Source organism: Cebus imitator, unplaced genomic scaffold, assembly GCF_001604975.1.
Source record: "Cebus imitator isolate Cc_AM_T3 unplaced genomic scaffold, Cebus_imitator-1.0 Scaffold62, whole genome shotgun sequence".
Taxonomy (NCBI): Eukaryota; Metazoa; Chordata; class Mammalia; order Primates; family Cebidae; genus Cebus; species Cebus imitator.
Genome location: NW_016107377.1, coordinates 2193505 through 2209243, shown reverse-complemented (window position 1 = coordinate 2209243; position 15739 = coordinate 2193505). Strand labels below are relative to the sequence as shown.

The window sequence follows — 15739 nt, the reverse complement described above, 5'->3', positions numbered from 1 at the left end:
TTTTTTTTTGAGACGGAGTCTTGCTCTGTAGCCCAGCCTGTAGTACAGTGGCACAGTCTTGGCTCACGTCATCCTCCGCCACCTGGATTCAAGCAATTCCCCTGCCTCAGTCTCCTGAATAGCTGGGACTAAAGGAAAGTACCACCACACCCAGGTAATTTTTTTGTATTTTAGTAGAGATGAGGTTTCACCACGTTGGCCAGGATGGTCTCTATCTATTGACCTCGTGATCTGCCTGCCTCGGCCTCCCAAAGTGCTGGGATTACAGGCATGAGCCACTGCACCCGGCTTTTATTTTATTTTATTTTTTTGAGACAGAGTCTTACTTTGTTGCCCAGGCTGGAGTGCAGTGGCATGATCTTGGCTCACTGCAACCTCCACCTCCCAGGTTCAAGTGATTCTCCTGCCGCAGGCTCCGGAGTAGCTGAGATTACAGGCGTGAGCTAACATGCCCAATTGATTGATTGATTGAGACAGAGTTTCATTCTTATTGCCGGGCCTGGAATGCAGTGGTGTGGTCTTGGCTCACCACAACCTCTGCCTCCTGGGTTCAAGCAATTCTCCTGCCTCAGCCTCCCAAGTGAGTGCGCCACCACACCCAGCTAATTTTATATTTTTAGTAGAGATGAGGTTTCTTCACATTGACCAGGCTGGTCTTGAACTCCTGACCTCAGGGATCCGCCCGCCTCGGCCTCCCAAGTTGCTTGGATTACAGGCATGAGCCACCATGCCCAACTAATTTTTTAATTTTTAGTAGAGATGGGGTTTCACCGTGTCGGCCAGGGTGGTCCCGAACTCCTGACATTGTGATGCCTCCTCGGCCTCCCAAAGTGCTGGGATTATGGGCGTGAGCCGTTGCGCCTGGCCTAAATTGCTTTTTTTAATATAAATTAAGATTTAATTTACATGCCATCAAATTTACCAGGTTTTAACTGCAGGATTTTAGCCAAGTGTCCTGCTGCAAGCTGCCAGTATATAACATAATGCAGGCATGTGAGGTCCCACTGGAAAGGGAGTTATCCAGGCTGGGAGAAAAACTTGAGTGAAATGGGCACTTGCATGAAACCTTATTGCTGTTCCATAAATCTACCTTCCAATCTTATGAAAAAATGAATATCATCTGAAATTGTTTCGTTTGGTTGTTAGAAAAATATTTAAAATAATTATTTGAATGCTTTAGAAATGAATGTGTTGTCATTCGTAGTTAGAATTCAGTTGTGCAGTCTACTCAAAATGAGACAAAATGAAGCATTACTCATGTTTTCAGGTGTATACAAAACTATCTTCATTTTGGGTGATAGGAAATACAAGTTGAAACATTTACTTTGGGCTAGATAAAATTTAATGTGAATGTGTTGGCTGTGGATTTTAGTTCCAAATGAGGTAAAAAACTGAATTGTTAAAAGAGTTGCATCTATTCTTTCATAGTCTGGAATCTACCTCACCCTCATTCTTTGTGCTGAGTTACAAATGAGGCAGCAAGATAACAAGTATACCTGTTAAGCAAGTGTATATGTCCCACTGGTTTTTCTTTTTGGAGTTTAATGCTGGTATTTTTCTTTTTTTGAAGAATCTGTTTTGTGAGGTTTTGAATTTTCCTAGCAACTGCTAGGAGAGATAGGAAAGATAGTGAGCTGAATGGCCGGTATTCAACACAAGAATAATGGTGTTCTTTATTTACGTTTGCATAATTTTAAAGAGAGCAAGTTTATTTATCTTCTACTTGTTCTTTCCCCGTTGCAAAAACTCAGTAGGTGTTACTAGACTATTCTGAAATATAAAATATTCTGAAAAGCATTCTTCTAGTGATATTTCTGTGGTTTCTCATTCATATTTTCTCTTTTGTTACCTCACTTAGAGCACCTGGGTTTTGTAATGGACACTGCTTAGAGTAGATAGAAAACCTGCTTAGAATATTGATTTTCTATAGTTCCTTCTTTTTTTCTTTTTATTTTTTTAAGAGACAGCATCTTACTCTCTCACCCGGGCTGGAGTGTAGTGGCACAATTGCAATTCACTGTAGCCTGAACCTCCTGGGCTCCCCGCAAATAGCTGGGACTACAGGAACTTGCTACCACGCCTGGCTGATTTTTAAGTCTTTTGGGGGGAGATGTAGTCTCACTTTGTTGCCCAGGCTGGTTTTATACCACTGGGCTCAGGCAATCCTCCTGTCTTGGCCTGTCAAAATTCTGGGATTATGGGTATGAGCCACCATGCCCAGCCTTTCTTACAGTTCTTTATCTCTGTGTGAACACTCAACGTTTTGTCATTTTGGAGATCCTCAACATTGAGTCATGTATACTTTGTGAATGTTTACATTGAGTTATTTAGGAGCATCTGGAAGAATGTTCTTGAAAAATTAGAGGAGGGCCAGTCATGTAGGAGGAGCTGAGTTTCTTCAGGGCTCCACCCATCTCCGTGGGGTTGCAGAAGACCTTTGTGCCCTCCAAACCGTATTTCTCTTATGGTTGTTTTGTCATTCTTTCCATCTCATCCTGATTTTATGGCTGACGTGATGAGAATATTCAACAGGTAGAACGTGAGATTTAGGAAAAGGGTCTTGACTCTTGACAGCTACACTTCTGAGGTGAGATAATTTTTATGAGGTGAGATCACTTTTTTACCATACTTGCTGCTTTGACTGTTGAATAACAAAATACTGCTCTCATAATGAAACTACTTTGTTTTGCTGCCTTGGGGAGAACACAGCAATAGAAAAATAGCCACATCTTATTCAAGCTCTTCTTGATTTTTGTTTTGGCTGTTTCTAAATTTGACACTTGGGAATAGATGGTTTATTTGACTCAGTATGACCCAGGTATGCTTTTGTTAAAAAGAACAGTTCTAGAAGGATGACTGTTGGGACAAAATTAGCTACTAGTCTGGGATACTCTTTCAGTGTAAAATCTCAACAGCATTTAAAAATCATTAGAGACATTTTATTCATAAACATTTTCTTAATAAGATCCAGAAAGGGTTTTGAAAATTATTTTGTAGCTAGTTTGGTCTTTGAATAGAAAGACTGTGAAAAGTAATGTAACTAATGAAAACTGCAATTACTATCATTGAATGTTCTTTTTTTAGGCAAAACAGTGATGTTTAAAAATTCAAACTAGGGAACTAAATGATCAGTATTTGTTGAGTACATTATAACAACCCTCAGAGAGCTTTCTTAATGTCTGGGATTAATGTAATCCTTTGTTTTTTATTCTGATAGAGATTTAAAAAGTTATTCTCATCTTCAAATTCCAATAAACCTATTTGATAGAGGGAAATAGGAATAGGACACATTGCTTTTTACTTTCTGCACACGTGTGGAAACCGGGGATCTATTCTCTCCCTCTCAATTTACATGACCATGAGGAAACTGAAACCCAGTGAAGTTAAATGACTTGCCTGGGGACAGCCAGCCAGCTAGTTCCTACTTGAACTGGGGACCATCTATTTGATTACCGGGAGTGCCTTTGGTTTCTGCTGCCTGTTTGATACTCAGTCTTCTCCTGGTAAGTTTTAGCAGCAAATGGTACTGGCCACACGACAGCCCTTAGTCTCAGGTAATTCTCCACCCCTCTGCCTTTTTTTTTTTTTTTTTTTCCAATGCAGTTGCATGGTGTGAAGGCGATAACTGCAGAAACTCAGGTGTCAACAACCCCGGGAATCAAAGGTTTGGGGGGGATGGTAAAACAAGAGTGTGTGGACATGACTGTGTACAATAGCTTCCAAAGTTTGGGAGGGTATTGGTGTAGCTGTTATTTCTGAGGCTGGAGAAAATGGCAGTAGAGTGACAGTTTCGCTAAATCATCAGTTTTCAAAGAGCACGTTTTTCATGGGAACGACAGGTATAGTACACTTTACTACATAAGGGGGAAAAACCCTTGAATTTTTCTCTCCCATACATTGGAAAGTAAAGTAAATTTTAGGCAACATTTTAAAGGTAACAAAAGGTAAAGATTGCAAATCAAACTTAGGGAGTCCTTGCTCAAGAAAATCTGTGCACTATAGATAGCTACAATAGAGGACCACTTGGGTTTAGAAATGACGTTACTAATAATTCTAGTCATTGTGGCTAATTAGAATAATCTGTTGAAGGTTATAAATTACAGATACTTTTAAAAACATTTATCTAAGAATCTGTGTAGAATTCTAAAAGGACTGAATTATTTGAAGTTATTGGTTTCTGTGTATATAAACTTAAACTATTTTTACAGCCTTTGATTATTTTTTAAAAAATGTTTTTGTACTCTTATAGCCTGATGCCATAAATGTTTTATGAATTTAATATACAGCACCTCTAGGTGCTATTTAAAACTGTTTTCCTGGTCCTTTTCTTTTGGGTTATAAGGGTTCTTTGTAACCAAGAAGATTACCTATGGTTACACTGAATGCACCCTCCCAGAGCGCGCAGGCGGCTCCTCTAGTGCGGTTATAACTCCTGTTTGCCCCTGGGTGGTTGCCAGCAGGGAGTAAGGCATTGTGGGAAGTACTTTCTTTACCTTCCACAACAGGTGTCTTTGTCAGTGCACCTTATTCAGATATCCGTGTGTGGAAGCACTGAGTCACTGTGTAGCAAAGAAAAATATGAAAGAAAGAGGAATTGCTTTCACAGCTAGAAAATGGTGCTGCAAGTAATCTGAAATCTTCTGGTGCTAGTTAATGCATGAAGACGTTCACAGTATCTTTTAAAGTACTTCTAAAAAGATAAGGAATTTAAAAGGTATGAACTGTCTGGACACCTTATAATGCCTTGTCTCCTGATTATCATCTAATTTTTACCTGGTTAGTCAGCGTCAGGATGAATGTGCAGGAAGGAAAATGTTAACGAAAATAATGCTTAACCACAAAGCAGCATTGTAGAACAAAAATGAAGTAAAAATCCTTTACTGGCTCCAACAAGGGTCAAACACAGTTTGAAGCTGTTTTAATCTTGCGGATTTATTTAAAATATTGCTTTTTTTTTTGTTTAAATAAGCTTATTAGATTTGCTTGTTTCCTAGCAATAAGGTACTTTTCCCTCCTTCCTTGTGCTCGTTCTTAGGATAAGCTACAGTGCTTTCGCAGTTGCAAAACTACTAATTACATTTAAATGGGACAAGGTGTTATATAAGTAATCATGTTACTGTAGATGAAAGAATACTTTTGGAAAACATGGGAAAATAGACAGTATAGATCTCATTCTGAGCTTTGTTTTTTGAAAAGCAAACAAATTTGGACAACATAATTCTGCTATTGGTAATGAAGACTAACCATTTCAACCGGTAGCTTATTTCTTTTGATTTTAGACAAACATTGGCAAATTGATTTCTAGTTGTAACAAATAATATTTCTAATAGTATTACAGTGTCATGATCTGGAAAAAGCAAGGAAGGTATTAACTTAATTAGGAATATTGAAAAACAACTTCAGAGAAACCTTATCTGTCTTCCCCTCATTTTTATTTGTTTAATCATTTTCCGTGAAATTAGTATACATTATATTTCCTGATCAGGCAACTTTGTAATAATGATTATGGGCAGCATTCAAACTTTTCATCTGGAAATATGGCAGTTCATTTAGAGTCTCCAGCTGTAATTTAAAAAACATTGCTGGTGGCTAAGATACCAACAGTTAATGGCTATCTACTGATTTGAATAATGAAACCTCAAACCTTAAAGAGAAAAGATGAAGAAAACTTTTATCTATGGGAGCAAAACAACCGGTTTATAAATGAGACCCTTGTATTGCTTTCTGAATAACAACACAAAACTAAATTATGCTTAAAATACTTATTTTTTTTTTTAGTAGGAAAAAGGAGTAATGATTATTAATTGATATTGCTGTCACTGTTTCATTGTCATGTGTTGTCATTTTTTTCTTTAACAGAAATACTCAGAGGGGAAAAATAATCTTTTTTTTTTTTTTGTACTTCAGGATATCATTTGTAACTGCACCAAGAATTCTTTAAATCCTGAGAAATTAAAATGGTTTTCATCTGTTTATTTTCTAAGATTTCGAAAAAGTAAGCAGTAAGAATGCTAAGAAAATTTACTTCTCCAAGAAGAATCTTCATGTAATAATACTACAGTAAGAAGATGAGCTATTATGAAAATTTTTAATTACCAAGAACATAACACAGATCATTTTTTTAAAAAATTGTTGTAAGATATTTCTAGTTAGGAAACTATTTCTTTTTTGAAGTTTAAAAGTTTCCAAAAATTGAATTTTCCAGCTTCTCTGTTAAGAATGCAGAAGGTGTTTATAGTGTATACTTCCTGCAAAGATAAGAAACCTCCTTTAGTTTCCTACTGGGGGTGAATTGCTAGCCAAGCCTGTGATAGCAGTCGCTTTTTTTTTCTTTCTCTTTTTTTCTTTCTGGATTTTTGACACTCCACCCCCTCCAACTCAGGTGGGTGTGTACACTGGCACTGAGCTGCCGTAGGATTTTTCCCTGGATAGTCTGGTCTGAAGCAGGGACAGCAGCTGCTGCTGTGGAAAGGCCAGCTGGCAAGATGATGGAAGAAATCTCCATTATGGTAGCCTATGACGCCCATGTTTTCAGCCAGCTGCATGATGAAGACTTCCTCACTAGTCTGGTGGCCATCAGCAAGCCCAGGTCTATGGTAGGTGGTGCCTTGCACACTACTCTGGGACTGTTTTTTTCTTTTCTAATATGATATCTATACTCCTGTAGCAACTGAGGCATAACTTGCTGTTGGCTTTATGTTATATCTATAGGCTTTCAAATATTTATTTACATAATTAAACACTTGTATAACAGTAGCACACTTCAAATGTTAGGCTGATGCTTTCATATATAATGAGGTTGAGAGGAATTTTATAGTGCCAAATATCACTTTGTCTTAAGTTTCTGCCTTGTATGTATGTATATAATTATTAGGTAGGGGCAGCTTATATAAACATAGAATATAATTTGTGCTCTTAGAAGTGGAACATTTCTACCAGTGAGTCTTAACATCAACTGAGAATTGAGCTACCTAAAAATCAGGTAACTTTCAGGGTCTTAAATTATCACTAAGAAGAACTATTAGGAAAACAACAGTACAATTTTAGTTTGGATTTAATATTTGTAAAAAAAAATTTTACCATTCTCTAAGGATCTTAGTGCCTGTGCATGTCCCGGCATCATCAAAAAATGAAGTTCTTGCAAGTGTTTATTGTTTCTTCTCTTAGATGTCATCATTATAATGGCTATTGAGTTTAAGATATCAACGATCTATACCTTTGAAACCAACTTTTTAACTACAGTTATAGTAACTTCTTGTTTATTATATTTAATCGGACTCATCACAAACAACTTGTTAAGTTTAAGTGTTATGAGATAATATTTCATTCCATTGTTTGTGATGTAGCTGGGATTACATATGCACAGCAGGCACCAAGTCCGGCTAATTTTTTTGAATTTTCAGTAGAGACAGGGTTTCACCATGTTGGCCAGGCTGGTCTCAAACTCCTGACCTCAGGTGATCCACTTGCCTTGGCCTCCCGAGTGCTGGGATTAAAGGTGTCAGCCGCCACCGTGCCTGGCCCCAAACTTTTAAATAATGCAGACGTTGGGATGTTAATTATAAAGCTTTCTGAAGATATATAGTTATCTTTATCAGGTTTGAAATTTTAAATAATCTTTTGGAGGTAATATTTGGTTTTGGTTCATCTGGAAAAGTTATACTAAAATTATGCAAGATAAAAATATATATCTTTTTTTTTTTTTTTTTTCATTTTTTGAGACAGAGTCTCACTCTTTCACCCAGGCTGGAGTGCAGTGGCGCAATCTAGGTTCACTGCAACCTCTGCCTCCCAGGTTCAAGTGATTGTCCTGCCTCAGCCTCCCAAGCACCTAGGACAACAGGCACACGCCACTATGCCCAGCTAATTTTTGTATTTTTAGTAGAGACAGGGTTTCACCATATTGGCCAGGCTGGTCTCAAACTCCTGACCTGTGATCTAGCCACCTCAGCCTTCTAAAGCGCTGGGATTGTAGGCGTTAGCCACCACACCCAGCTTCTTTTTTATTTTTTTTAAGATGGAGTCTCGCTCTGTCACCTAGGCTAGAGTGCAGTGGCACAATCTGGGCTGACTGCAACCTCCACCTCCTGCGTCCAAGTAATTCTCCTGCTTCAGTCTCCCCAGTAGCTGGGATTACAGGTACTAGCCACCATGCCTGTCCAATTTTTGTATTTTCAGTTGAGACAGGGTTTCACCATGTTGGCCAGGCTGGTCTTGAACTCCTGACCTCAAGTGATCTGCCTGCCTTAGCCTCCCAAAGTGCTGGGATTACAGGTGTGAGCCACCATACCTGGCCTCATTTGCTTTTAATTCCATATTAAATTTTTTACTTTGAGATGAATATTTTAAATCAAATGAAAGAAATACTCAGATTTTCCATAGTATGAAATAAATTGCTTCTCAATCTGATAACTGCACTGTGAAACAAATTACTCTTACTAATTTATAAAATCCTCCTTAGATTTGGGTTGACTATAATTAAGGGTATTTAGAAGCTTCCTTAGTACAGGCTTAATTAAATATCTTTCTGTAATTGGAATTTGTTTCAAAATGGTAGGTGTTTTGATTCATTGAATGGTAAAAATCCCATTAAATACAATGGTTCTCAGGTGTGGATACTGCATTTTTTTCTTATTCATAAGTAACCCTGTATCTTTCTTATGTTTCTAATGGGACTCTATAATAAAATATACATTTCAAACTGTTACACACAAAACCAAAAGAAAATTTGACTAAGGCCTGGGGCAGTGGCTCATGCCTGTAATCCTAGCACTTTGGGAGGCCGAAGTGGGTGGATCACCTGAGGTCAGGAGTTCAAGACCAGCCTGGCCATCATGGTGAAACCCCATCTTTAAAGAAAAAAAAAAGAAAATTTGACTAAACAATACTTACTTTTGCCACATGTTATGTTGCCACATGTTATATATGTATTTTCTGTTCTATTCAGTTGTTTAAAGGCTTTAATGGTTTATGACCCACTCAGAAATCTCTCTATCCACACTTTGGAAAATATTATATCCTATTCCTTTAAAATGAATGATGATGCAAGAAAATCACAGCTCCCTTTACATAAATTACAGATAAGAAAAAATGATAAGGAAGCCAAGTATAACTTCTCAGGTCTTCCATTTCATACACAGACAAGCAAAATAAGAAATTATGTAGACCAATATTGTTTCCTATGATAAACTAAACAAAAGCCTAGTCACTGCTAGCAGAACGTAGAGTGCAGTGGTGCAATTTCAGGTCAGTGCAACCTCCACCTCCCAGGTTCAAGCAATTCTCCTGCCTCAGCCTCCCAAGTAACTGGGATTACAGTGGCCTGCCACCACGCATGGCTAATTTTTGTATTTTTAGTAGAGATGGGGTTTCGCCATGTTAGCCAAGCTGGTCGCAAACTCCTGACCTCAAGTGAATTGCCCGCCTCAGCCTCCCAAAGTGCTGGCATTACAGTCATCAGCTACCATGTCCAGCCTGAATATCTCTTCTTTTTTTTTTTTTGAGATGGAGCTTCGCTCTGTTGCCCAGACTGGAGTGCAGTGGCTCGATTTCAGCTCACTGCAACCTCTGCCTCCCAGGTTCAAACAGTTCTCTTACCTCAGCCTCCCGAGTAGCTAGGACTTCAGGCATTCACCAACATGCCCGGCTAATTTTTGTATTTTTAGTAGAGGCAGGGTTTCACCATGTTGGCCAAACTGGTTCAAACTCCTGACCTCAGGTGATCCACCTGCCTCGGTCTCCCAAAGTGCTAGGATTACAGGTGTGAGCCACGTGCCCTGCTAAGGTGACCTCACAGTCCAGTAAGCAAGAAAAGCAAAATAAATACTTACAAGGGTGCTATTTGTTATCACAGGGTAGAACCAAGTGGAAAATACTTACCACTTATTTAACAGTGTGAAAGAAGCCTTTAAAAGGGGTCGATGGGTTACAGTGCTTAACTGTGGCTTTGAAGGCTGACCAGGGCTTGCCAGCCAGAAAAAGGGGATAGAACCTTTCTGAGCCAAAGGGAACAACTTATACAAAGACTCAAAGGTTGATAACTATTGGGAGTTTCAAAGTTACTCTGTGCTCAGTTCATTTTAGATTTGCCACTTACCAGTGAGCTGCTTAACGTCTCTAAGCCTTAGTTTTCTCATCTGAAAGCTGAGAGACGTAATAGTACTACCTTATTGGATTACTCTGAGGTTAATTGAGAGCACTTGTAAATATTTACCATAGTGAAAACTGTAACTAATTGTCTCCTTTTCTAATAAGGGAAGGAAGGGCTCTTCAGACTATTTAGAGAAGATCTAAAGGAAGAAGTGGGATGAATAGATAAGGCACCCTGGAGACGCAGGAGAACGGGGGACGGTTACCCTGGAGAATTAATTTGCTTGATTAGGGAATCACTATCAGGCTATCAGTCCTACAGGAAACTTGAAGACTTCCGCCCTGAAGATGGTGCCAAAGATCTTAGGTTTGAGCTCAGGACAGTGGGAAGGCAATGTAGAACCAATAGAAGGGAGTATATATAGGCCAGATCTTCTGCTGAGTAGATGAGATCAATTACTGCAGCAGGAGTCTTGCAGTAATGGACTGGCAGGGCCCACATTGACCAAGGAAAAAAAAATTGTAGAGGACATCAGAGCAAGGCAAGTGAAAAGAGATGACAAGTGTCTGGACTTAGACACTTGACAGTGGCAGTGTAAAGAGATTAGTCTACATATGTTGATTAGTTCTTTCAAAGGGTATTACGTTAATATTGCTTAGGAAGAAGCAGCAACTGATGTATATGAGAAGAGTAAATGATTAAGTTGAAAATTAAGCTTCCAGCCATACAAAAATGGAGATTGTTATGGTGTCAGCAGTGTTTGGGAATGGGAAAGTTAGGTTATCAAGAATAGAATGGAGGAAAAGTGACCCATTCTGGCTTTACCATGTTCCACATCCAGAAATACAAGGTCACAGTGTCACAGTAGGAGAATTGATTGTCCAGTGGTTAAAACACTGTCCTTTTACAAAAGCCGTTTAACCAGACTAACACATGGCTATACTATATTGGCACTGGGTAGATATTCTTAACTGACAGACACCAAAATAGCAGCACTGTGCCAGCAAAGGAAGGGAGCTCTTTCTTGTAGCTACAGTTTCTCTGTTCTATAAATGGGAGATGAGGGTAAGCATTCTGTAATTACTTCCTCCTTATCAGATTGGCACAGAGATTTCTTCAAGCATGCCAAATTAAAAAACAAAATTCAGAGCAATTCTGTATGTCAGAGATGGGGAAAACAATAAAATCAATACTGTTATTTCTAAATCTTTACTAGATATACATTTCAAACATTGATTAGAATAAACATAACAAGATTCATATTTTTAAAAAATGTTATCTGAATATTTTTTGTTCTCATTGTTACATAGCATGTGCATATTTTGGCAGTACTTTCTAAGTTTCAGTTCAGTCCAAGCATATAGCCGATCATTTCATTGATCAGTTCTGATGAGTTAAGGTTCTTATAGTTGCAAGTAATAAAATCTTGTGCTATCTTAAACAAAAAAGGTATTTTATCACGAGGACAACAAGGTGTGTTTCTTTAAATACAAGGGCAGTTCGTCTAGGCAACAGAGCTGGTGCTGGACTGATGCAGGCAACCGTTCTCCCTATCTCCTGCCGTCTTAATTAACTTCTCTCTTGACAGCTACTTTATTTCTGTCTCCAAGTTCTTGGCTTCTTTATTTCTATGGCAGAATATTGCTGCTACAGAGCATCCACATTTATAGTTCTGCTATATGAAGAGAGTTAATTCACTACCCCTGAATCGCACTTCATATTTCTTTGGTGAGAATCTGACCCCAAATAGTGTTAGGTGACTTTTGTGATAGTTTAGTGCAGAGCCCCTGAACATAACACTCAAACCAAACTGCCTGGGTCCAGTCCTACCTCACCCACAATTAGCTCTGTGACTTTGGGCACATTACTTAATCTCGAAGTTCATTTTTCTCATCTGTAAAATTGGAGTCTGTAAGAGAAAGCACTCCTAACCGAAATCGGCCAGAAGCCCCTCTCATGTCTTACTGAAAGTAAACCTGTCTTTAACTGCCAAGCTGTGTTTCGTGTTTCTTTCCTCTTTCTTTAGCTCTTACAGGAATCATGTTAGTAGTACCTATAAGATTAAATTAAAATTAAGTTTAAATTTAAATTAAATCAGTAATATATGTAAAGCACTCAAGAAAATTAATTCAGTCATTATATGTAAAGTACTGGATACCTAGCATATAGAAAGTGGCATATGGGCCAGGCATGGTGGCTCACGCCTGAAATACCAGCACTTTGGGAGGCTGAGGCAGGCAGATCACAAGGTCAAGAGTTCGAGACCGGCCTGACCAATGTGGAGAAACCCCATCTCTACTAAAAATGCAAAAAACTAGCTGGGTGTGGTGGCTCATGGCTGCAATCCCAGCTATTCGCGAGGCTGAGACAGAATTGCTTGAACCTGGGAGGTGGAGGTTGCTGTGAGCTGAGATTGTGCCATTGTTCTCCAGCCTGGGCAACAACAGTGAAACTCTGTTTCAAAAAAAAAAAAAAGTTGCATATATACGTTAGTTATTATTCCAAAGTGATTCTTTATTTCGGAATGAATGGATGAGACAAAGTCTGTTGCTCATTGCTGCCTCAACCCTCTGGGATCAGGTGATCCTCCCTCCTTAGCCTTCCAAGTAGCTAGGTGTATAGGCATATATCCCATGCCTGGGTAATTTCTTATTTTTTGTAGAGATGGGGTTTCACTATGTTGCCCAGGCTGCTCTGGAACTCTTGAGCTCAATTAATTCTCCTACCTTGGCCTTCTAGTGTGCTGGGATTACAGGCATGAGCTATGACACCCAGCCTGGTTAACAGAAATTTCAAATGATGATTAAATTATTAGAGAAACCAATATTACATCAAAATTCACCACAGTGGGCAAGCTCAACATGATATCAAATTATAGTACTAAACTTACTGCAAGGACTTCAAGCTTATTTACAAACAGGATTTACAGCAAACAAAATAAAACACTATAGCCCTATAATTGTAATGTACACTGTAGGATTTCTAGCAGGCAGAAATATCTGACACAATCAGGACTGGAGTTGGTTGGCTAATAGAAAAAAGTTGGCTCTGGAGAAGAAAGATAAAAATTGCTACATATTAACTTAAACATTTGTTTTTACTTAAAACTTCCATGATCAATTTTGCTTTAAGGCCTTTAATGCCCTTTGTTTGCATAGGAATTCTGAAATCCATATGCCTTCTAGTTTCGGCTTCCTTAAGAGGGACACTAAATTAATAAATGTGTGAAGCAATCTAAGGGCAAATATTATAGAGATTTTCATAACTTTTTTCTTTACTTTTTTATGGCAGCGTTGCCAACGTTTAATTCTTTCTTTCTTTTTCTTTCTTTTTTTTTTCTTTTTTTTTTGGGGGGAGACAGGGTCTTACTCTGTCACCCAGGCTGGAGTGCAGTGGCACAATCTGGCTTACTGTAATCTCTGCTTCCCAATTAGCTGGAATTTCAGGCATGTGCCACCACACCCAGCTAATTTTTGTATTTTTAGTAGAGACAGGGTTTCACCATATTGGCCAAGCTGGTTTTGAACTCCTGACCTCAAGTGATCCCCCCACCCTTGGCCTCCCAAAGTCCTGGGATTATAGGCGTGAGCCACCACACCCTTCCTCACACTTTGCTTTTTGTCCATGTTCCATTGACCAAACAAATCAAAAGCCACTTCCAACATAGAGGAGAAGGAAAGTGTACTCCACAGAAAGGGTTGTGGGAGGGAGAAGTGAATATTTGCTGAACAATAATCTACCACTTATATAATTGACCCTTCCTGTGATCTCCATGGTTAGGTTAGCTGTGTAAAATGTATAAGCACTTGTTTCTCAATAGCAGACTTATGTAATATTCATAAAAATTGTACATCCACAGATTCACCATCAAAAAAATGACATATACTCATTGAAAAGTACAATAAAATAAGATTGAAAATTCAAACTTACCAAACAGTCTTTACCATTATTCATTTTACTTGGAACTTCAAAGTGAATTGGCACTCTTTTTTCACTATCCCTTCCAAAGGTAATTAGAAACAGAAATCTCTTGCCAATGTTTCTAGGGTGTGCCAACATTGTTATCTCAACCTGATCCATATTTATAGCCCAGGGATTTGCAAAAATTTGTTGGTGGGAGAGGTCATGGATTCCTTTGGCAGTCTGGTTAAGTCCCTGGACTACTTATCAGAAAAAATGTTTTTAAATGCATAAAATAAATAGCTGGGCGTGGTGGCTTAAGCCTGTAGTCCCAGCACTTTGGGAGGCCAAGGTGGGAAGATCGCTAGATCAGGAGATGAAGACCATCCTGGCTAACATGGTGAAACCCTGTCTGTACTAAAAATACAAAAAATTAGTTTGGTGTGGTGACAAGCACCTATAATCCCAGCTACTCAGGAGGCTGAGGCAGGAGAATTGCTTGAACCCAGAAGGCAGAGGTTGCAGTGAGCCAAGATTGTGCCACTGTACTCCAGCCTGGGTGACAGAGCAAGGCTCCATCTCAAAAAAAAAAAATGCATAAAATAAAATAGATAAGATTACAAATGAAACCAATTGTATGGAAATGTGATTACTAAAATAGGCCAGGTGCAGTGGCTCATGCCTGTAATTCCAGCACTTTGGGAGGACAAGGAGGGTGGATCACTTGAGGTCAGGAGTTCGAGTCCAGTCTGACCAACATAGAGAAACCCTGTCTATACTAAAAAAATTAAAAAATTAGCTGGGTGTGGTAGTACGTGCCTGTAATTCCAGCTACTTGGAAGGCTGAAGGAGAATCACTTGAACTGGAAGGGAGAGGTTGCAGTGAGCCAAGATCACGCCACTGTACTCCAGCTTGGGGGACAGAGTGAGACTTCATCTCAAAAAAAAAATTTACTAAAATAGATAGAAATCAGATTTATGATATAGGAATATGTACTTCTTTATTAAACACATTTAATAGCAAGAAATGGTAGTGAGGCTACTGTAATTGCAAAATAATTTTGAGAGATATGTAATACATAAAATGTGAATGAAAATATCTGTGATATCTATCAGTGACAGAATCACAACACAGTAGATTATTGGCTACATTTTTAATGGAAGGAACTGATACATTTCAGTTAGAGGCTCAGGAAAATAAAGGGTTTTCATCTATCTAAGTTCAATTCAATGAATTCCCTCCCCATCCGCGTAATATAACCTTTATCTGTTATTGTCTGAGACACAAAGATTTTTAGAAGTCTTTTATTTCCTTACAGTGAACTGGGAGAAATCTTGACTGTGGCTTCCAGTTTCTCCCTTTCTCTTTTTTTTTTTTTTTTTTTTTTTTTTTTGAGACAGAGTCTTGCTCTGTCGCTCAGGCTGGAGTGCAGTAGCACAATCTTGACTCACTGCAACCTCCGCCTCCCAGGTTCCAGCAATTCTTCTGCCTCAGCCTCCCAAGTCACTGGGACTACAGGTGCCTGCCACCACACCCAGCTAAATTTTTTATATATATATATTTTTAGTAGAGATGGGGTTTCACTATGTTGGCCAGGCTGGTCTCGAACTCCTGACCTCGTGATCCACCCACTCAGCCTCCCAATTTCTCTTCCTCTTAATGGTCTAGAAAATTACTTGTGTGATCATTTAATGAATCTCTCATTAACCTATAACTTCCTTATGTCTGGGGTTTTTTTTTTTTTTTCT

At 38.7% G+C, this 15739-nt stretch overlaps 1 protein-coding gene across 11 annotated transcripts in view; it reads left to right on the top strand.

The window, feature by feature from the left end:
- Positions 1 to 15739, top strand: part of RABGAP1L (RAB GTPase activating protein 1 like) — a 741733-nt gene that overhangs the window by 622373 nt on the left and 103621 nt on the right. The window contains exons 1-2 of one of the 11 annotated variants that reach the window (XM_017529908.2): positions 2127 to 3503; positions 6383 to 6596. The exons of 5 other annotated variants lie outside the window; for them this stretch is intronic. In XM_017529908.2, the coding sequence (XP_017385397.1) occupies positions 6486 to 6596 (111 nt within the window). In that variant the 5' untranslated portion in view covers positions 2127 to 3503; positions 6383 to 6485. Of the gene's footprint in view, positions 1 to 2126; positions 6597 to 15739 lie in introns of those variants that run through there. 5 more of the 11 variants (XM_017529907.2, XM_017529904.2, XM_017529902.2 and 2 more) reach the window with 5 other exon arrangements.